Below are 23,401 nucleotides of genomic sequence, written 5' to 3' on the forward strand. Positions count from 1 at the left end.
AAAAAAAATATCAGCTAGCCTATTACCTAATTATAAAAATGCAGAGATGGGATAGGTCTAATAAATATTTTATAAGTTTTCATTTAGTAAAATTTAGTAGAAGTTATATCTATTTTAAAATTGTGGCGTCTTTAATTCTTTGAACAAATTGTTTTCAGAAAGTCTTTTTTTTTTTAAAGACCTGTGTAAAAGCTCTATACATTGGGTTTGAACTTAGTTGAAGAGGGTGGGTGTCTTTTTACCAGTGTGTTTATTTTTTCTAATCTTGTTTTCCTTGGCAGTGGGGGGAGATAATTCTTGATTCTATTATAATGATTTTTTTCTTTAAAATATGAAATGGTATTTGAAAATTTTAATACTTTAATATTTTTATAGATATAAGGGTAAAAAAACGTTAATGCTTTTTCCCTTTTTCCTATTTTAAAGCACTTTTGCATATGATTAAGCACAATTTAGGTGATGTCTGTTCTTGATGAATTTTTAATTTCAGAAATTCTCAAGTGAAACCAGGAGTCTATGAACCTGGCACCTCTATTCAGAGAAAATGAAGGATATCGACATAGGAAAAGAGTATATCATCCCCAGTCCTGGTTATAGAAATGTGAGAGAGAGAAACAGTACTTCCAGGCAGGACAGAGACCACGAGGACTCCAAATACAAGAGAACTCGGCCGGTCAGTGTTTCCTTTCCTGAGTCCCTTTTCTTATCTGCTTGTTGTACTAGAGAATACTTTCTTTTTTTCATATAATGCATAATTAAAAAGAAGTTTCTCTTTTTTTATTGGCTTTAGATCACTGTTAAGAATTTATAGTTACTTATGAAAGAGGAGAGGTTAGCTCTCAGCCTCCCACCTATTTCTCCCTTTGCCTTCTGTCTGCCACTTTTGCTCACCTGTGGTACCTTCTCAAAAGGCTTTGCTTAAGAGAAGACAACTTATGGAGGGGTGGGAAGTGGAGCAGAGGGAATATGAACCATTAAATTTCATTCGTGTACTTAAAATAGTTTTTTTCTTCTGCCTGTTGCCTGTGTTTAAAATGACTTCTTGGAGAGACTCATTCAGATTTCATAGTACTTGGAATCATTCTAGATTGTTGTATGATAATCAGTAAGTTTTTCAAGTAAATCCATGAATGTAATAATCTAGTTTCCTCCAAGGGAAATAATGAATATACACTTTAAACAGAAGGAAATGTCTTTCTTCTAAGAAAAAAAAATAATACCTTTTCTTAAGTTGCAGAAGTAACTGATAAGGGGAGTTGTGGGTGACTGGGTTTAGGAAGTCAGGTTTGTGTTCATGTATGTGTTATGTGAAAACTTGAGAAAGATATGGGCTTTCTGGCTGATTCTGGTGGTTCATTAGCCTAACATTACCTGTTCTTCTTTGGCTGTCTTATTAACATTTTTCTCATTAATGGATGTTTTCTGTTCCCACTGTATATTATACGGTACTTTCCCTTTCAAGCTTAACTTTGGAGAAACATAGATTCAGTGTAATCACTGTCAAATCTCTGAAGTGCCAGTTTTGTAACTTCTTTGTCTAGACCTTGTTAATTAAACTTTTATTAATATCTTATGAGTGTTTGACACTGTTAGTATAGCATTTAAATCTGGAAAAAGTCACAAAGGTAATATTGGAGCAAGGCTTTGAAGGATGATTAGGCTGGGATGCTATCAAGCCTTAGCGGTTTATGAATAAAATAGCATTGACGGTAGAACTTGACTGATTGGATCGTTGAAGATTAAATGAGATAACATATAAATTGCTTAGAATGGTGCCTGCCATGTAGCTGTGCTCAATAAATGTTAGCTCTTAGAACTAGTTGTCTAAATCGTAGGATGTGTAAGAAAAAATTCTGTATGCCATTGTAAAAGATCTTTTACTATGGCCATTGGGGAACTATTGGAAGTTATTGAGAAGGGGTTTTTTTTTTTTTTCCTTTTAACTTTTTATTTTGAGATAACTGTAGATCCACATGCAGTTGAAAAAAATAATACAGAGAGATCCCATATGCACTTTATCTAGCTTCCCCCAATGGTAACTTCTTGCATAACACAGCACAGTATCGCAACAGGATATGAATTAACATTAATACAGTGTATCCACCTGATTAAGACTTCACCAGTTTAACTTGCACTCATTGTATGTGTGTATTCCATGCAGTTTTTTTCACATGTGTAGATTTGTATAAACTACCACCACAGTCAAGATACAAAGCAGCTCCATCACAAGGATCTCTTTTATAGCCAGATTTAAGTGCTATACTAACAGTGTCAGACACTCATAAGATATTAACAATGGCATCCAGAATTTTCTCTTACACATCCTACACGTTAGACAACTAGTTCTAAGAGCTAACATTTATTGAGCACAGCTGCCTCCCTCACCCTTTCACCTAAGTTCTAGGAGTGTGAATCTGTTCTCTCTCTGTAATTTTATCATTTTAAGAATGCTATATAAATGGAATCATATAACATATAAGCTTCGGAGATTGCCTTTTTTTCACTCAGCATTATTCCCTTGAGATGCATCTAATTCGTTGTGTGTATCAATATTTCTTCCCTTTTCATTTTGAGTAGTTAGTATTCCACGTTATAGGTATACCATAGTTTGTTTAACCATTTACCTGTTGAAGGGTGTTAGGGTTATTTCTACTTTCTTGCTATTACAAATAAAGCTGCTTTGAACATTTGTGTATAGGATTTCGTGTGAATAAGCTTTCATTTTTCTAGAAGGCCCAGGATACAATTGCCGGATCATATGATAAGCACATGTTTAGTTTCATAAGAAACATCAATACTCCTCCACAGTAGCTGTAGAATTTACATTCCCACCAACAGTGTATGACTGATCCAGTTTCTCTGCATTCCTGCCAGTATTTGGTATTAATGCTATCTTTATTTTAGTCATTCTGATGGGTTTGTCTGATATCTCATTGTAGTCTTAATTTATGTTACCCAATGGCTAATGAAGTTGAGCTGATAAGGGATTTTTAAGACTTGATTTTATCTTAGGAAGATTAGTTTTGAGGCAGTTATGAAAAAACCCTTTATAGGAGAGAGAGAAAACATACAGAGAGCAGTCAGGAAGTTTCTGCGCTCTAGCCTATGTGAGAGAGGCCAGGGGTCTGTGTCGAAGCATAACAGTGAGGTGGAAAAGAGGAAAAAGACTTAGGGGCATCTCTGGAAGGGTAGGGACACATTGTGGTGGCTGGGATTGGTGGTGAGAATGGGTTTGCTTTTAAGCATGTTGAATTCGAAGTGCATCTAAATAAAATAATCAGTAAATAGAGCACAGGCAAAAAGGAGAATAGGAAAAAATTTTAGAATCATTAGTGTATCTATGTAAGTGAAGCCTTAGGAGTGAGCAGGCTTGTCAAGCAGGAAGAGGCGGAACATGGGAAGCTAGTGTGCAGTCCTGTGAAGTTTCTGGGGACAGAGTCCCTCTCCAGTTGGTTAGAGCAGAAATTACATTAGGAGGTCCTGTGGCAGCAGTGGGCTTTTCCTCTGCAGGTGGAGAAGGACTGGAAATAGAGTCATTGTTGTGCCTATTGTCCCTTAAATTATGAAGTCAGGCATCAGACAATAAGTTCCCTTCACATGATCAAGCCTTATCTCGAAGAAACAGGAAGGCTAATACCACTTATATAAAATTTCAGGAGTCCATATGAATTTCATTTTGATTATCCTTTCATGTTTCCTAAACTTTTTCATTTGAGTTCCATTTTTCTGGTTTGTACCATATCCTTGTATCCTTTGAACTTTTTTTTACTTAAAATATTTCTTTTAATCAACTGTTTTTTTTCCTTTTTGCTCAGCCTTGACCTAAGCAATAAAATCATAGGTTTATGCAATCAAATTTTATACACATTAAGGTGAATGCATAACTCTCAAGTGTTTTTAAAAGTTCATGTACTGCCTAGAATGTTCTTGCATATTACCTGTCAAAAACCAAAATTTCTTAGACTTACTGATCTTGAACTTGTCTCATATATAACAGTTTGCTGATAGAAGAACCAGAAAGATGACAAAAAATTTCTGGTTCAGAGATAGTATAAAAAATGGATAATTTAAATAGTTGGGAAGCAGAATAGGTATATAAGCATACAGTTTTTAAAAATGTAAGCAAATAATTGGGTAGAGATTATAATTTCATGTCACATAATCATAACCATTATTTCTATATTAGAGAGAAAATTTGGGACAGGATGTTCCAGATGCCAGGTATGCCTACTGTCCCTCCAAAATAAAGAACTAAAGTAATAAAAGATGAGAATACATCTGTGGCTCTTAATTGGAAAACGGATTTTACTCACCACCATTAGCCCTCGATAGGTCCAGTTGACATGGAAGCATGAAACTGTCAAAGAGAAGTCCGAAGCAAAGCGTCAAGGTACAAATTCTTAAACAGGCTAGTGATTTTTTTTTTTTTTTTTCAAGCTGTAAACAAAGTTGCAGAGTGCAGTTTGCTCATTTCTTAGTATTGTGGCCAAATATTCCTTTTGGAATACTCTGGGAAAATTAATCAGTCACATCTTCAGATATTTGTATCACATCTACTTAGAGGTAATGAAAGAGCATTTCCACACCTACCCTTTGTTTAGAACTATTAAGTTAATGCTTGTGGTCACACACAATTTGATGCGTTAGCGAATATCCTTTAATCCTGAAGTGCTAATAGGGGTGCCTTCTGTTGCTGTTCATTCTTTGAGCTTCAGTACTAACCTTGGCTGGCGTTAGGCTGGCATTATTTCAACAAACATGAAGATTTATGTCTAGACCACTTCTTAACATTGTGTCTGAGGCATAGTTCTCCAGGCACAGCTCTTTTTCTTATAATTCTGTTCATACATGCACAGGTAGATCCCATAACTCCATGAGCCCTGTTTTTTTTGTTTGTTTATTTTAAGATGTGTTTATTCATTTTTTTATTCATCAAACATTTGCTCACTCTCTAAGATGCATGCACAGCACTGAAAGAAGTCTGCTGATGCAGATAAAAATAAACTGATGCCGGGCCTGCCTGCCCTCCAATAGAAGCTTAACCTCTTCGTGTATATATAGATTACTGTAATGTACATGCAATAGAAATTAATAAAGAAAGAGTGCTTTAGTCTTTGAGATCAGGGAAGACTTCAAGAGGAGGTAGTATTTAATTGGAGACTTGAGAAATAGGTAGAATTTGGAGAAAGGAAGAACATGCCTGGCAGAAGAAAGAGTTGTAGATAGGGCCAACTAGGCCCTGTTGGCTTTAAGCATACAGTGTGAGCTCGTAGATGTAGAGAGATAGGTCAGCAAGTTTCTGATGATGTATGTTCTTCAATCATAGGCCGAGGAGTTTGGATTTTAGTTGCTTTAAATTAAAATTTAAGCAAAAGCAAGACAAAACTATTTAATGCTTTCTGAAGTTTTTTTTTTTTTTTATTGTGGTAGTTGTTTGTTTTCTTACTGCTCCCAGACCAAAGCCACGGGTGACTTGTTTTTCACTAGCATGTCTCATCTAGAAAAGGAGGAAGAAGGGAAAATAAGCAGAAGTCAACTAAAGTTCATGTGCCATTATGACTGCTCACTCTTTTCTTCCCTTCACTCAAAAGTGCACCATTGGTGGAATTTTCTCTCCACCATGTTAGGATATTCTGCCTCTAGGAAAGGTAACAAAGCAAGTATTCACAAAGTCAAGTGACCTTCACTTGGTGTTTCCTGTAGTTCTGTGGTAGGCCGACCCTTTGAACTTGGTTGGAGTTTTCATAATTAGTGACTTGAAATATTTTGGTGAGCTGAAGTTATATCCTAGGGATCAGGATATGGGTTTAATCTCTTAATTACCAAGAAATATGATTCTACGATACATATAATTATTTAAGAATTATGATCTCATTATAGAAAATGTATAAATTGTAGAATATTATAGAAAAAATAAATCACCCTTAACCCCTGTTCTCAGAGACAACCATTGTTATTATAAAAATAGTTTTGTCTGGTACCATACACTTTTAGAGAGTTTGACTCTGAAAGCTTTTCTTTAGGAACTAAGGGTATGTGAATTTGTCTATGCCCTTGTGTTTTCAGAGTCAAGAATATTACCTGTGAGCCTATTTGTTGTTTGAGAGGAGGGCAGGGTGGGTGAAGGAGATTAGTATTTGCAGTCTCTGCATTATTTTTCTCCTGATTGGTACTCAGTGACTCGGCAGATTTTCTGGCAGTCAGTGACAGGATGAGTAAGAACACCTGCTTTTTTTGTTCTTTTCCCTTTAAGGACATCCATAAAGTTTCATAGAGCTCAGTACGGGTATGATACGGGCGTCTGGCCTGGTGCCAGATGTTGGTCTCCAATAGCAGTCCACAGCTCTCTGGTGGAGATGACAACAGTGTTGCTATTGGTGCAGAACCCAAGTGGCTTTGCTGTGTGGTGACCGAATCTACAGCACCATCGGTCTCCTGAGGCTGGCCTCGATCATGAGTTCTTCCACGCCATCTGCAGCAGAGCTACTGCTGCTTTCCTGGGAAGTGCTGCTTAAGGGAAATAAGTAGAGCCTGTTGGCATGAGTTAAAGGAGATTGCTGTTAAAAAGGAAGAAAAATGTTGGAACTAGCTTCCTGTTTTTTAAGCAGTTTTAAATTTTTGTTAAGATAGATAACTTGGGAGTTACAAATGGTTAATGAAAACTTTTTCAATGAAATCTTGGTTCTGCTTTTAGGTAGCCTTCAGTGAATGCTTTCTTTAATGTCTCATCATTTAATGAGATGTCATTTAATGTCTCTTAATTAAAAATACAAAAGTCAGCGCCAGAACAGGAAACCGGACCTCCAGAAGGTTTTGCAGTGGTTGAATCTGTTCATAAAAAAATTAGACAAATGTGAAATTAATTTGCTACACTGAAGTCCACTAATTAGTAGAATTAAGCTTGTTTCTCCTTCCCCTCCCCAGCCCCTTTTTAGAGAGTTAACCTATTTAGATAATTAGATGTTGTACTTGTTCAAATTCCTTGAGATTATTTTTTGAATTAGCTATTCAAAGAATCAACTCTTATATCAATGAAAACTTCTGTTTACCAAAGCATATATGGTGTTGAGCAGTCACTTAGTTTTTTTAAATGTTGTATTCTCACATTAGAAAAATAGCCAAACTGCCCAAATCTTCACCTTTGTGTTTGTTTCTCACCATCATCAGCAGTTCCAGCCTGCTCTGCAGTCCAGGGATCACATGGTGAAACTACTAATGTCTTGTGATAAGCACTTAATGTGGGTGCACACATGGCGATAGGCGGTGAAGGAAGTTTTATTCATAAATTACATTTTGACTTTTTTTTTTTAAAGTTAAAACCTGAAAATCTTGAAGGGATTTTGTCAAATGCAAAAGACCAGCATTCTTCTGTTTAATTCAGTGATCCTTAGCCCAGGCTGCATATTAAAATTTCTTGAAGAACCTTAAAAAAATGTCGATGCAACACCCTACCCCAGACCAATTAAACCAGTCTCTGGGGGAGGGCTCAGGTATCAGTGTTATTTTAAAGCTCCCCTGGTGATCCTGTTGTGTAGCTAGCGCTGAGAACCTCTGCCCTAGATCTCATGAAATAAAGTCTCTTCTATCTCCTCAACCAATGGGGCTTCAAATGTTTCCTTTAAGGTTTTATATTTCCTCTGTGATTCATTTTCAGGTTAATCCTTGGAAATCTTATTGTAATAACAAAGTTAATCTCACACCTCAATATAATAGGAACTTTGAATAAGTTCCTTGGGCATTAGCTTATGAAACAACTAAAAGCCTTCTTTTACCTGCTGATTATGGGGTAATGCTAGATTATGAACTGGAAAAATACTTATCTGACCATGGTGGCGATGTGTAGTTATATCCACTGGTTTATTAATAGCTGATCCTCAGCATGAGACAACACAGTATAGTTACAGAGGAGTGGACAGATAGTTAGAGATGAGATGCATAAGTTAATTCATAGCTGCTGAGTGGTAGGACTGAGATTATAGGTTGCCTGGCTAAGTAGTAGGCTCTTTCTAATCTACAAGTTCGTAAGGGAAGAACTTGAGATAGATGGTCAGGATCATGTTAATAACCCATTGGAGTAAGGACGTGATGAGAATTGGGAGAGTAAATGTCCTTGGCAGGTTTCTTTAACTCCTTGGAGATAGGGAAGATGAGAAAGCCTGATGTTAGCTGGTCTTGGGAGATCATCAACTTCTAAATTTTTTTTAATTTAAGAGAAAATTTGTTTACTTTTAATTTATTTTTTAATATTTAGAGTCTCTTGAAACCTGTATCTGATTGTATACAGTTTCCCTCAAAGATGTTTCTCTCTAGATGTTTGTCATAAAGGCAGCTATGAGACTGAGACATGTACAGAAAAGCATTTGCTTGGTCCAGGGGGTTTATAAGAAGAGGCTGTCTGTTCTGTGATTGTGTTAAGATCTTGTGAATTAAGTAGAAGAGAGGGAGAATATGCTCTAGGATGAGAGGCCTGTCTATCCTGATAGTGCCCCAGAGACTGCTTTCTTTTTGGGGTGTGCCAGACAGGAGTATTGCAGCCTTTAATCCCCTTGGAAGCGGCGAGGCGCCTCTGTGTTGCCAGTTGATGCTTGCCATCACTGTGTTCAGGAACAACTTGGATGAATCCTCAGTCTGCAGGCTTAGGAAGCCTACTCTGCCGTTGTCCCGCTGTCATGAAGGGATTGTTCAGTCTGGAGAATGATTTCCGGCCTCTGGTGTCTTGTTGCAGGCGCCTCCATACTGGGGGGATGTCCATGGTTGCCTTGTCAGCAGACATTCCGCTCTGGCAGCCTGTGAAAATGAGATGGGACAAACCAGATAAGCGGTGTCCTTGCAGTGTGGTTGGTGCACTAATTATCAGTCATGGGTGAGGTGATGGTACATATAGAACAGGGACAATCTCTTGTGCAAGCATCTCTGTTTGCTTATAGTTAGTATGTGACTGTGTTTCCCTGACCTTTGTTTGAATCGTAGCAGAACCTGAATTTCATTGTCCCTTTTTAGCTCCCCAGTGTCCCCACCCTGCCCCATATGCATCACTTTGTTAGGGAAAGAAATGCCCAGTGTTTCCTAGCCATATAGTCCTAGGGAAAAATAAATAGCAATATTTCCTTTTTTAATGTTTTCTCAACTCCTGGATCAAGCAGTATTTTTTCCTTTGGAAAGAATCAACTGCTGCAAACACCTCTCTCTGTGGCCCATGTCCTCTGGCAATGGAGGGTATGTAGTACCCCTTAAGAGAAAGAAAAAGAAATGAGTACTCTCAGGAGAGGCTTTAAAAAGTTACTTCTAAAACAGATTTAAAGCATCATAATGTAAAAAACAAACCTCATAAAACCCATTCTCCTAGATTAACATATGTCAAGTACTGTGTTAGCTATTTAGCTATCTAGGGCTACCTTAGCACCACTGACATTTGGGGCCAGGTACTTCTATGTTGTGGGGGGCTGTTCTGAGCATTGTAGGATGTTTAGCATTGTAGGATGCACTACCTACTAGATGCCAGTAGCATCCCTCCAACTCTGACAGCTGGAAATGTCTCCAAACATTGCCAAATGTCCCATAGGCAAGCAAAATCACAATCACTTGAGAACTACTGGGCCACACTATCCAGTATTATAGCCACCAGCAACATGTAGCTATCGAGAATATGTAATGTGTCCAGTCCAAATTGAGATGTGTTATATATATAAAATACACACTGGATTTCCCCTGGTGATCCTATTGTGTAGCCAGCCAGAATTAGTACTGAGAAAAGAATGTAAAATAGCTCATTAGTAATTTTTATTGATTATATATTAAAAAGATAAGATTTTTGTATATATTAGGTTAAATATATTATTAAAATTATTTTGAGCTGTGTCTTTTTACTTTCTAAATGTGGCTACTAGAAACATTTAAATGACATTTGTGGCTTGCATGGTATTTCTGTTGGACAGCACTGAGCTAGAGCACAGATTGACTGGCTACAGTTTGGCCATTAATCTTGTGTTAGGCATTTAGTTCCCAGTAAACCATTGGATTTAAATTCTTTTTGTTCCTTTGGAAAATCGTCCTTCATATAGTAGAGTAAAGGAGACAAGGAGTATGTAAAATATTACATATTACCAGTTTGCTCTCCTGAGTACCGCTAGTAGTATATTAAAAATTGGTTCAGTGTTCAGATGATGCATGTTTGTCTTACATTTCTCTCCTCATATTAGATTTCATCTCTATTTTTATTAAGATATATAGTTGTATTTTAAAATTTAACTTCTGTTTCTTGGTTGGTGACACTGAATTTAGAGGTTGAGAGATAGAAGCTTTTGAACCAATTTAGTAGATTATTCTGGATTTTGGTCTTTTATATATACTCGAATGTAACCAGCACGAAGACAGTGATTTTGAGGTGCAGAGTCTGTTTGTTTACTCCTGTATCCCCAGTACCTAGAGCAGTGTCTGGTACATAGTAGGCCCCTCAATAAAAACTTGCTGAATGATAGATTATAACACCATGTCTTTTTCAGAAAAGCTGGCTGTTCAAAATATATTAGTTTCCTGGTCACTTCTAGAATTAGCTTTATTCCTCTTCCCCTTAATTTTAATTTCATTATGCAGAAAATTTCCCTTTTCATATTTAAACCCATCCATCTTACTTTTGATGGTTTCTGGCTTTCGGGAAAATGGAGGTGATCTCCCTTCCATAGATGAGCTAAATATGCTATTTAATTTTCTCTCTACTATTTAATCATTTTTATGTAACTTTTGGGGGTTAATTTCAGATGGATTAATGTACAGTATGAAACCTGGATATCAATTAGTTCATCTCCAATCTGGTATTTATTGGTCCCAGCAATTTTCACTGATTCACGTTTCCCTACCCTGTTATGTTATTTATGCCTTCCTATAGTAAACCCTTATAGCTTGAATATTCTAAGTCTTTTCTATTGGTTCGTTTCCATTTTTAATCTATTCAACCTTAGAATGTTGATAACTCACTTTACAGGATGTTAATGTGGTAGGATAAATTTATTTTTACCCTTAAACAGACATACTTTTTTTCCTGGCATGCTTGGCCAGGTAAGCTTTTTTAGGAAGCCTAGAGAGGAAGAGAAATTAGGCATCTAACCAAATAGTTAATGAGTATGAGACATCTGCGCATTTGCTGGCAAGGTAGTATAAAGATGCTTTTATTTTATGTTTAAATATTAGTCTATAATGTATCTGTCTTTTAGCATCTGCGCATCTTTGGTTTAAAAACAACCAGGAAGTGCATTTTTGCAATTAAGTAAAATAGTTTATTTACATCCTAGTGTTCTAATCATGTACTTGTGACTTCGACTTTGGAAACTACCATTTGCTTTAATGAGGTTAGTTAGGACAGTCAGAGTTAGAGAGTGATAGTTTATTTTAATCCGATACTCACCCTAGGGAAGAGAGGAGAACTGTCTGAAAGGTACATATGAGGTCATCTGGTAGAGTGAGGATTTATTTGTTTGTTTGTTTTTTCTTTTAAAGGCACATAGCACAGTGATAAGGAGACTCAGCTGTACAGCCTAGATTCAGATCCCTGCTGCTCTTTAACATCTGTGTGCCTCAGTTTCCTCAGCTATAAATGGGGGAAATAATATTACTTTCCTCATGGGGTTGTTCTGAAGATTAAATGAGTTAGTGTCTGTAAAGCATTTAAAACAACACCCGTCACATAGTAAATGACATACTAGTTTGTAAAATTAATCTGCACAAGTTTTCCTGTCACCTTCCAGTAAGCAGTTTGCCTTTATAGATAACACGCTAGTCATGAGCTCTGGCTATGAACAAGGCAGATTGCCCTAGCCTCATGTCAACAAAATAGAAGTGAAAGTACTAAAGCTAATAGTACTCTTTTGAAATATCACTGGAGTACATATTCTGTAATAAGGCTAATTGAGCAAACTGGTCAGATATCTAATTGCTAGGAGCTATACTCTTTAATCCTGTAATCCCACTGCTTCAATTTATCCTAAATAATCCAGAAAGAAAAATAAATGATAATTGTTTGTTATACTATTAACAATGAACAAAACAGTGGATAATCTAAACAAGTGGAATGGTTAAGAAGATCTCAGTGGTGTATCATGTATAGCATTGTGATAATAATTCAGGTAAGGGGGCAACATGAAGATATTTTAGTTGACATTTGAATAATAGGTGCCAAGCTCTGTGCTAGGGGCCAGGGATACAAACGAGTAAGATTACCTACCTTTCAGGAGCTCTTATCAGAAGCATCCCACTGCAGTGGTAAAGGTGCAGGGAATACATAAGAGGAAGGAAATAAATTCTCTGATCTTGAAAAAGTCTGGGGAAAAGCTAAAAGAAAGAGGAAATAGTAGAGATAGGCTGTAGGGTTTATCAGATGGACAAATTGGGGTAATATAGTTAATATATATTCAGTGTTTATTATATACCCCATACTTTGCTAAGCATTTTTCATTATCCCATTAATTCCTCTCAACAGTATGTGGTAGGTGCATGCACCATTATGAAAATGAGTAAACTGAAGCTTGAAGCGGCTAGGTAACACACTAAAGATTTGTGGTAGACTCAGCATGTGAACCCATGTCTGTCTTCTAAAATGCATGTTCAAAGTCACTATACTGCACAGTGGCCTCCAACTATGGGAAAATTTTGCCTGTGGAGGTACTAATACTTTAAGACCACAAAGATAATAGTTTCATTGGAGTAAGAGGATTTTCTCTTGATTTTCTTGATAACGTTATTTTAACAGACAAGAATTCTTGCCAACAGCTAAATACCTGTTACTTATTGTTTTGAGAGATCTATCTCTGAAGGAACTAGGTGCAGATACGGAACTGCACTGTTTCCTTCAAAACAGAGAATCCTGCGCAGATCCTCTTAACTCCATTAGATATTTCAGTGAGTAAGATATGGCAACAAAGTTGACAGTTTGGGAAGCAGGTTAGGAAAGAATAGCAAAAATGGGGTATGATTTGGAAAGTCAGTTGCTTGCAGTGGCAGCTTTTGATTTTCTTAGATCAATAGTAGAGACTTCTTTATACCCTTACTGTGGGAATTCCTACTCCATGTTTTATTATATGAAAATTTGGGGATTAGTGCTATTTAAACCACTTCTTTGGGGTTTATCTTTGTCAGGATAAAATTATACTGACATGTAAATTCTTATTCTAAAATCAAAAATAGTACAAGAGCCCTCAGTCTCTGTTATGTTATAGACATTTAATAATGCTGGTACAGTACTCAGGATATGCCTGGAAGAATGAAACTTTATCTACCAATTCTCATTGAAAAACTTTGGAATTTTGCATTCTCCAATACAGGAAGTAACTTACTACCCACGAGGTGGTGGGACATGACATCGTTATGTATAGAGTCAAAGGAACAAAACTCATGCAATAAGAGTATTGTGTTGTGAAGTCTGTCCACTTTTTTATTCATAGATTTTGATGAAAATTATAACTAAGAATTTTAGAAATGAAGAAAATGAAATTAGTCTACTGTACATGTAGAAATTGGCATATTCTTATTCCCAGCATCTGGAACAGTCTTGAACATAGGTGCTCAATTAATGATGTGTTGAAAGAATGAATGAAAATGTAAAGATTTGTTTCCTCTTAATGTTACTATTTCGTTCTCATGTAAGAATACTAATTGATGGCATACCAAGTTTTCCTTTTTGATACTGTAATGTCAAAAGATGTTTATAAAACTCTCCATAACTCTTGAACTTGGTTCTCCTGGAAAGGCAGAAGAACTGAGGTAGCTAAAAAGAATAAATTTGGAAATGTTATAAACCTCTATTTTAAGACTTATTATATAGCTATAGTAATCAAGTTAATGATATCAGTAGAAGGACAGGCAAGTAGATCAATGGAATAGAATCCAGAAATAGACCCACACAACTCTGGCCAACTGATTTTAACATAGGTGCAAAGACATTTTAATGGAGAAATGGTAATCTTTAATAAATGGTATTGGAACAATTGGACACCTATAGGCAAAAAAATAAAGCTTTACCTAAATCTTACACCTTATACAAAAATTAACTCAAGATGAATTCATAGATCTAAATGTAAAACTATAAAATTTTTAGAAGTGAACAGAAGAAAATATTTATAATGGATTAGATGAAGAAATTTTAGACGATACTAAAAGCACAATCCATAAAAGAAAAAAAATCAACAAATTAAACTTGATCAAAATTTAACTTTTGTTCCATGAATGGTTCTAATAGAGGAAAAATACTTGTCATAAAATGGAGAACATATTTGTAAGTCATTTGACAAAAGACTTGAATCTGTAATAGAAAAGAACACTGTAAACTCAACACTAAGAGAACAATCCACTTAGAAAATAGGCAAAAGACTTGAACAGATACTTCACTGAAAAGAATGCATGGGTAGGAAACACAGGAAAAGATGTTAAACGTCACTAACCATTAGGGTTAATGCAAATTAAAATCGTGATGAGATACTAAGCCACACCTATTCAAATTGCTAAAATAAAAAAAGAATGACAATAAGAGGTGATGATGAGGATGTGGAGAAACTGGGTCTCACATGCATTGCTGGTGGGAATGTAAAATGGTACTGTGATTAAGTAATTTCCATGAATCATAAGTAATGTCAAGCTACCTTATATATTTCTTGTACTGTTAAAAGTTAAAATAAGAAGTGAGATCTTCGTTCCTATACAAATTTGTAGTGGATATACATCCGAGCTTAAATTATAGTTCTAGCTGTGTTTTTCAGAACCTCAATGAAATAAAGAAAATTTCCATATTTCAAGATTCATTTATTTTGGAAATCAATAGTGATGATGGTCTCACAACACTGTGAAACATAATTAGTGCCCCTGAATCATACACTTAAAAATGGTAAAAACGGCTAATTTTATGTTATATGTATTTTGCCACAATAAAAATATTTATTTAATTGAGCCATTCAGTGGTTTCCACCCAACTTTCAATTGGGAGTGATTAATCTGCAAAGTAATATCACATAAAGGCAATGTGAAGAGAAAAATCTAATTGAATTCTGTAATGCTTTCCAAGAGATGAATATGCTCAACAAAGTCATATACTCATGGATTGCTTTTTGGTATTTTGTAGTACCTGTCTGTGTGAAAAGACATTTTCAAATATGGAATTGTAAAATCTCATTATAAATCAGCATTAACAGGTGAAAATTTGCAATTGATTTTGATGAAAGGGAAAACCATTTTAAACCTCAATTAAGTGAAATGTTATTTTCCTGTAGAAGAATGGAATTCTTCTCAATAGAAGACCTATATTACCAAAAATATGCACTCACTGAATATTACTATATTTTGAATTTTGTCAGTAAACATTTTGTGGAAATTTGTGTTTTTTTTTGTAATTTAAGTACTTGTATAATATCCTTGATTTTATCTCTTGGCTCACAAAGCCAAATATGTATCATCTGATCCATTATAGAAAATGGTTCAAGCCCTGGCTGAGCATTGATTGTTCACTCTTCCTTCTTTTCTAATATGTGCTTTTAAGGCATCCACAATTTCATCCTATGCTCTGCTTTAGCTATGTCTCACAAATTTTAATGGTGTTAATAATTTCTTACCGTTTAACTCAGACTATTTACTACTTTCCATTTAATGTGTTCTTTGTATTATTTAGAAGTGTGTTGTGTAATTTCTGAATACTTGGAGATTTTTCTTGTTATCTTCGTTACTGAATTCTAATTAAATTCTAAAGTGGTCAGAGAACATACACTATATAATGTCAGTCTTTTGAAATTGGTTCAGGTTTGCTTTATGGCCCATGTAGTCATATGTATGGCATGTAGTCATTTTTCGTCATCTTCTGAAGCTTTGAATATCCAAATAAGGCTGGATATCCTTATAATATTCTTTGCCTACTCCGTACATATTCCCAGTTTCTACTTCCTCATAGTAGATATGTTTGTATTTTTAGTGTAACTTCCTCCTTTTTCAAACCAATGGTTTTCTTTTCTTCCTCATGTGGTTATAGGCAGCTTAAAGGTTAAAAAACAAAACAAACAAACAAAAAACAGCTTTGTCCTATCCTTGAATCTCAGCAGACTTTATTTAGTTTATTATTAGGTGCCAGTGTCCTTAACCACTAAATAAGTGTTCACCTTATGCTTTAGGACTTTGTATGAGGTACATGGGAACTCTCTGTACTCTCTGCTCAATTTTTCTGAACCTAAAAGTGCTCAAAAAAAAAAAAAAATGTCTAGAAGCTTAGAAGTTTTAAGCATCTGGTTTAATGGTCCTTAGTGAGTTCATCTCACACAAGTAAGTGCTTAACCCCCTGACCCTTGGGATTTCTGTTAAGTTGAATCTGGCTTGCAGTTTGAGCTGTTGTGTGTCAGGTATATTTTCTGCTATCTGTTTTCTAATGTTCCTTTAAGTACGCTTTGCTTTCTCTCCCTATCTGCTGAAACTCCAGTTGGAATGCCAAGATGCCTTGGAAACAGCAGCCCGAGCTGAAGGCCTTTCCCTGGATGCCTCTATGCATTCTCAGCTCAGAATTCTGGACGAGGAACATCCCAAGGGAAAGTACCATCACAGCTTAAGTGCTCTGAAGCCCATTCGGACCACTTCCAAGTAAGAGGCTCTCCTGGTTAATGACTTCTCCATGAAGCACTGAAAGCAGTTTTGAAACTTCGAGCTAAGACACGACCATTTGGGAGCCCTGTTTTTAGTCAGGAGCTCTGAACAGTATGTTATAAATGCCGGCTGGCCTCTCTGTGTGTGTCTACAGTTTTGTGTTTTGGTTTTTCTCTCCTTAGACACCAGCACCCAGTGGACAATGCAGGGCTCTTCTCCTGTATGACCTTTTCCTGGCTTTCTCCCCTGGCCCGCCTAGCCCACAAGAAGCGGGAGCTCTCAATGGAGGATGTGTGGTCTTTGTCCAAGTACGAGTCTTCCGATGTGAACTGCAGAAGGTAGGCGTCTCTGGTCCACCTCGGTCTCCCACATACTGGATGCATAGGGCCTGAGATAGGGGTGTGGGTCCAGCAGTGTGAATTCCTCACCTCTGAGCTAGCCGATGGAGGGAGGGTAGCCTGGGGATGACTTTCTCTTTGCTCTTCTGCTTTATCTCCTATTTCACTTTTAATCCTGTTTTAACCACGGGCTTTCTCTCTCTCTCTCAGCCCCGCTTCTCTTCCTGAGTCTGCAGGGAGATTATGTTGCTGCCTTGTGACAGAGTACATTTTTGTGGTAGCTGATTGTCATGATTAAAATCTAGTTTATGACTTTACATTTTATCACAGGATCCTTCAGAAAGGGTTGGGGACCCTTGAGAAAGGAAGTTCTTATTTGCAAACAAATTCTATTCAGGGATAATTTTTTTGGGTGGAAGGAAAGACTTTTGTTCTCATCATTTTCTGTATCCTGAGAGGCTCCCCAGTCACCCAGGAAGGGTATTTTCTTCCAGAAGGTGAAGACTATGTGCATAATGTTAAAGGAAAGACTTGTGTGAGTGGTGTCAAAGCCTGGAGACAAAAAGTGATGGCAGGCGGGAAGCTAGGGTGTGTATATTCCCTGGGGAGACGTGTAACAGAGGACATGTGCCCTTGTTAAGACTAGAGAGACTGTGGCAAGAAGAGCTGAATGAAGTTGGGCCAGACGCTGCTTCCCTCCGAAGGGTTGTGTGGATCTTCTGCCGCACCAGGCTCATCCTCTCCATCGTGTGCCTGATGATCACGCAGCTGGCTGGCTTCAGTGGACCAGTAAGTTCTAACCATCCTTTCTGACAGTCTCTAGGGGCCCGGCCATGGCCAGCTCTAACACTCTTGTTCTGTTACAGGGGTTGTGCTCACCTTTGGGCTAGTTAGCAGCCTTAGAGATGCTTCCAGGTCTGTTGAAAGGGAACGATTGATTTTGGAGTGAATTGTGGCTTGACAGCATGTGGAAGGATGAGAGGGTTTTGTTGCAAGAGAAGAAATGAAACCGGCTTGCTTTCCTGGGGTGGGGGTGAACCTGAATGAGTCTGGCTCTGCACAGGACTGTGTTCCTTTGCTGTGTGGTGACATAAAATGATAGTCTTGGTTCAGGAAGGTGTTTCTCTCAGTGCTGTGAGTAGGCAAGAGCAGGGCAAGAGCAGCCTTGTGTGGCATAGGCTGTTGAGTTAGTGCTGGTGATGCACCAGATGCCTGGAGGCTGAGTTGTCACATGTTTGATGGTTCTGTGGCACATGAGTCTGGAAGAAGCTAGAGGACTGTTGAGGTTTCTAGAGTCTCACCTGGAGTCCATTTTAAGATCGGTTTATAGTGTAAACTGTACGGCATGTGTTGGGGTGGCAGCCGTGGTTTCTTCCTGGCGTGTACTGAAGGAGAGTAGATAAGAGAGTGACGTTCACACTGTTTTCTGGACACCTGTTTCTTACACCCACTGTGCTGCCTTACACTTGAGACTTTGATTAAATCTATTCTCTGCATATTTGCCTTGAGGCATCGGAGCAGTAGTGCTACTATACTGTGCATTTTCCGTGTGTGGGTAAGCTGGAGGTTCATGATTTTGGTAAGTATGTGCCTAAGATGCATGGTGATTAGGTAAAACTAATTTGCATTTTTTTCTGTTGGTTTTTTAAAAAATGTTTGATACCTTTTTAAAAGTTTTGATCCTTTTTCTGAAGCAAAGAACACTACTTTTCTGATATTGGGTTTCTACATTAATTGACCAACTAATACGTTTTTGTGTAAGTTTTGAGTAAGCGGGACCATGTTATGTTATTATGAATATTATGTTACTGACCAAAATGGTAAACGTTTTCATAGGGCCAGCTTCCCCCAAGAAGAGCTTCTGTCATTGTTTCACTACAGGGCTGGTGGCTGCTCTGACGTTTCATAGAGTCCTTTCAACTGGGTAGCACGCTGACAGGTTTTCTTGATTACATTTGGCCAATGCGAGAACTTCATTGGCTCCCCACTCACCAAAAAAAAAAAATTGTTCCACAGATTATTGGGATTTTAATTTTTTACTTGGAAAAAAATTACCTATGCATGTTCACTTTGGGGGCCTTATAGTCACTCCCTTGAGCATCTGCATATTCCTTAATTTCTCTTTTAAGGCACAGCTCACTGGAATACTAATCTTTAGTAAATTCTTCTAGATGCCAGGGAAACCCGAGAGAGTCTTCCTTTAATGGGAAAACAGTAGCACGCTTTTCCTTCTCTCTATCCTCTTGGGGAAGAGCACCTTTAGGTCTGTGTTAGTTCATGAGATTCGTCCTAGAATAGTCGAGAAAGAGATGGTCCCGTCCACAGTCTCTCTAATTGATAAAAAGATTTAAAATTGTAAGCAATGCAAACTTCTTTTTTTGGAGCTCCAACTCTAATAAATTTCCTTTTAATTGGAAATGGAAGAATCAGGCTGGTTTTGAGATTAATACTAGCAAAGAGCCTACCTTCTGTTTGTGGATTTAAATCCTTTCGAGGAACAACCCTTTTAGATTTTTGCACATTTGCTAATACGGCATGACTTTTAAACCGACTTAGACTGTTCTTACAGAAATCTATATGAGAACCCACTTTCTAGATTTGGCATATTTCTTATCTCCCCGTCAGGCCTCACTGAACCTTGGTAGCCATATACAGAAAAAAATGAAACACAATCAAGTTATTGGGTTTTGTTTTCAAGCTGCATTTATGATTAAGATGATCCAAGGTTTCAGGGATGCCAGTATGACCGGCACTCTGTCCCAGGTGTCCAAGGGTCACTGTAGAGTTAATGGAATACTGGAATCCATAAGAGTGTGGTCCTGACCTAAGCCAAGGGGCCAAATTGCTAAACTTACAGAGACTATCTGTGGCCTTCCTGGATTAAAACAGCTTTAAGAGACCAGGCCTGACCTATGATTTGTGTGTAGAGAATTAGCATCCGCCCTGTAGATGTGCAAGAGAAGGCCACCTCCTGCAGTGCCATCTCTTGGTGAATGCTAGCTCTGCTCAAGGGCCTTTTGGGGAGAGGACAGTGAAAAGCCTCTAGAGAGGTAAGTTTTCCACCCTCGCAACCTCTCTCCAGCTGAGCTTGCTTGGTGCTGTCAGAATCTGGATTTGGGGGGAGTCTCTCTGTAGTGGAACCAGTGACAGAAGCTGTTCTTTAGAATTTTCAGGATTGGCTGTATTCTGCGGTCAGAATGAGAGAGTCAAGCTGGGCAGAATCTCTCGCCAAGAGTTCAGGTAAGGTAATGTTTATTCACTGGGGATGCTTTCCACAGCCAGACAGCTATGCTGACAATCTCAAGTTTTCTCCCAGTTTGTTTAAATTTACATGATAAATTTGTAACTTTTTAAAACTAAATTTTGGTTGGATTTGCCATGAAAACCTTTTTTTTTCTTTATCCCATACAAATGGTTTGAAATGTACTTGTTTTTTAAACCCTATGTGTTGGAAATTCTTTAATCTGTTTCCTCTTTTTTCCCCCCCTTTGAAAGTTTTGCATAGTGTAAGCATTCGTTATGTCTTTTACCTCCCCCCTGCTCCTCCCTTGTGAGAGGTACTAATGCTATTATCGGTGCTGAAAAATGGCACTCTAAAGGTATGGGAAGGAAGGAACCCCACACTACAACCTGCTGTCCTTTCACGCCTTCCTTTGGAGACTGTTCCATCAGTGCCGAGGTGTGCGAGAAAATGCTTTACTGCACCGCCATCTTACTGAGTTGCTTCACGTGAGGAAAATGGGGTTTTGACCCTGCCATTCAGTGACTCAGTTCCACATTTTGGATTGCATACTGGAAAAGAAGCCAATCTTCTTGCTAGTAAACCAACAACCCAGCTGTATGCAGTGGTGACCCAAACGATGGATATAAACCTAAAAATCTGAGGGAAGGGTGAGGTGGAATACAGTAGTTATTGGAATCTGAAATCTCCTGCTTATTTGATCAGTTTATTTACTGCGACTTGACGTAAATCTGATTGGTGGGGATCTCTTAGGATCTGGTGGACATCTGGTATTAATTTCCACTCAGGAAAAATTAGAAATACCAATTAATCCAGAGAGAGTCTGGGTTCTGAAATTCGGCGTTAGCTGCCTCAGGACAATTGTGTCTGGCCTCCATTTTTGTCTGTCATTCAGAGCTGGCTTCCAGCTACAGTACCCTTTGCTAGAAGGGGTAAATGGGTGGATGGTTTTCTCCTTAATTTTTTTTTTCTTCCTTCGGGATGGGGGATTGGTTTGGCTTTCTTTTGTGGTGGTTTGTTTTGTTTCATTTTTGGCAAGATCAATTTTAGCTGCAAGGACTTGAAAAGACTCTGAAGGATGCCACCTCTTTTTCCTTGAGGCCTAGATTTTTGTATTCTGTCCTGAGCAGAAGTCATTCCTCACAGCCTAGTGAACCAATAGCGTCAGCGATTTTATGCGGAGTTACCTCTTTGGGGAGTTTTTGGTTTTGTTTTGTTTTTTAATTCTCTTTCCTTAGCAGCAAGGTCTTTATTCCTGGAGAATCTACTCCATTGCAGACTCACTGCAACGTCAGGAGCCCTAACCAATTAAGTGCTGTCAGCTTGATGTACTACTCCGGACTCTGGAAACAGATATTGGTTCTATTCTGTATTTCCACTGTGTGTAGCTAAAACAACGGTCGGAGGCCAGATGACCTGTTAGATGGCTAGCCTTGTATAACTCGACTCTGTATGTTCCCATGCATGTTACCGCAATGCTCCTTCTGTTGTACAGTGTCTGTGAGATGCTCTTTGAAGATGGTACTTTTTTTTTTCATTTTCAATAAAAGCACATTACCTCCCACTTCCTGGTATTTAATCCTGTTGCTGAATGTGCCTTGTGTGAGTGTGTGCTCCGGCGTTTGCAGGACCTCAGAGCTGGAGGTGGCACTCGGTGGTTCTTGGGGGCTGGCTGCCTTCCTCACTGCAGGTGGTGTTAGACATATGCTACCTGAGGTAACATGTTTTTGTTTTTGGGAGGGAATGGGGAGTGGGGAGGGCCCATGGGAGGGTCTCTGGATTTGTGATAGTCTGCTTTGTTTGATCCCTTCTGTGCTATTAAACTGCTGATGTTTATTTTCAGGAATGTTTTGCAAATGCACTTCTCACTCTTCCCCAGTCCAACTGTAGGTACACTGTTCCTTTTTATCAAATAAGCACGTTTGAAACGATCCAAAAAAAGGTTTTAGTTTCATTTAAAGAAAAGTATCAATGTGTGGAGATACTGGCATAAGGTCAAATATATACTTTGTAATGACTGTGTTTAGAATTAATTTCAGCTCATAGACAGGTTTATGTTACATTAGAAAGAGTAATCATGTTGGTGGTGTCCTTAAGGAAAAAAAGTTTCAAATTAGACCTACCTCCTGCAGAATGCCCTGAGTAAATTACTGCAGGCAGATTGGTCCTTCAAGAATGTTGTTTGGTCTTCCAAGAAGGTTTTTCTTCTGCACTTATCACTGAACAAGGGAGCTGCCTCCTCTTTCTAACTTAACATAAAACTGTGGCGTGGTGTGTGGGTGCCGTGGAGATGTTGACAGTGGTGTGTGTTTCTTCCTGTAGGCCTTCATGGTGAAACACCTCCTGGAGTACTCCCAGGCCACAGATTCTAACCTCAAGTACAGCTTGCTGTTAGTCCTGGGCCTTCTCCTGACAGAAATCGTGCGCTCTTGGTCACTTGCACTGACTTGGGCATTGAATTACCGAACTGGTGTCCGCTTGCGAGGGGCCATCCTCACCATGGCATTTAAGAAGATCCTTAAGTTAAAGAACATTAAGGAGAAGTCTGTGGGTGAGGTGAGTAAGGAGTGTTTGCTTCGGGGCAGAAAGAAAGCTCCCAGCTTGAGCTCTTTCTTTCCTTTGGGTCCCTGCTTTGTCCTATATCCTCCTCCTGAGACAAGTGGCCTTTGACTTTGCAGAATCCTCACTGTTCTTTGTGTCTCGTAGCTCATCAACCTGTGCTCCAATGACGGGCAGAGGATGTTCGAGGCTGCTGCTGTTGGCAGCTTGTTGGCAGGAGGACCCCTTGTTGCCATCTTGGGCATGATTTATAATGTAATTATTCTGGGACCAACAGGCTTCCTGGGATCAGCTGTTTTTATCCTCTTTTATCCAGCATTGGTGAGTAAGCCTCCTTGTTATACTTTGGCAGCTTCTCCTTAGATGATTTACTTCCCTTGGGTTCTGTATAGTAGGCACCACTCGGGTATCACATCTCTTATTAGAAATCTCCTCAAAGCAGGTACCTGGTTTGGAAATGCCTACAAGAAGCTAGACAGTGTTAAGTCCATACAGGCAGAGTTTTGACTTGAGAGAAAATAAGGTGTCACTTGAATAAAGGCAGTGGTGCTGAATGAGATTTAAAAAGAGAGTCTGAGTGAAGGAAGCCAGCAGGTGGATCTTGCCCCCAGGTAACATAGGAGTGTTTGAGGCTCTCAGTATCAAGTTAGTGCTAACTGAT

The 23,401-nt window shown here is 38.2% G+C and overlaps 1 protein-coding gene across 2 annotated transcripts in view; it reads left to right on the top strand.

Moving 5' to 3' along the window:
• Positions 1-23,401, top strand: part of ABCC5 (ATP binding cassette subfamily C member 5) — a 71,230-nt gene that overhangs the window by 2,705 nt on the left and 45,124 nt on the right. Inside the window, exons 2-10 of one of the 2 annotated variants that reach the window (XM_023526195.1) lie at positions 491-673; positions 16,442-16,599; positions 16,785-16,940; positions 17,582-17,729; positions 20,105-20,180; positions 21,810-21,897; positions 22,025-22,067; positions 22,504-22,737; positions 22,888-23,061. In XM_023526195.1, coding sequence (XP_023381963.1) covers positions 545-673; positions 16,442-16,599; positions 16,785-16,940; positions 17,582-17,729; positions 20,105-20,180; positions 21,810-21,897; positions 22,025-22,067; positions 22,504-22,737; positions 22,888-23,061 — 1,206 coding nt within the window. In that variant the 5' untranslated portion in view covers positions 491-544. The remainder of the gene's footprint in view (positions 1-490; positions 674-16,441; positions 16,600-16,784; positions 16,941-17,581; positions 17,730-20,104; positions 20,181-21,809; positions 21,898-22,024; positions 22,068-22,503; positions 22,738-22,887; positions 23,062-23,401) is intronic. The other variant, XM_011382561.2, reaches the window with a different exon arrangement.

The sequence above is a fragment of the Pteropus vampyrus genome, unplaced genomic scaffold, assembly GCF_000151845.1.
Source record: "Pteropus vampyrus isolate Shadow unplaced genomic scaffold, Pvam_2.0 Scaffold14, whole genome shotgun sequence".
Lineage (NCBI taxonomy): Eukaryota > Metazoa > Chordata > Mammalia > Chiroptera > Pteropodidae > Pteropus > Pteropus vampyrus.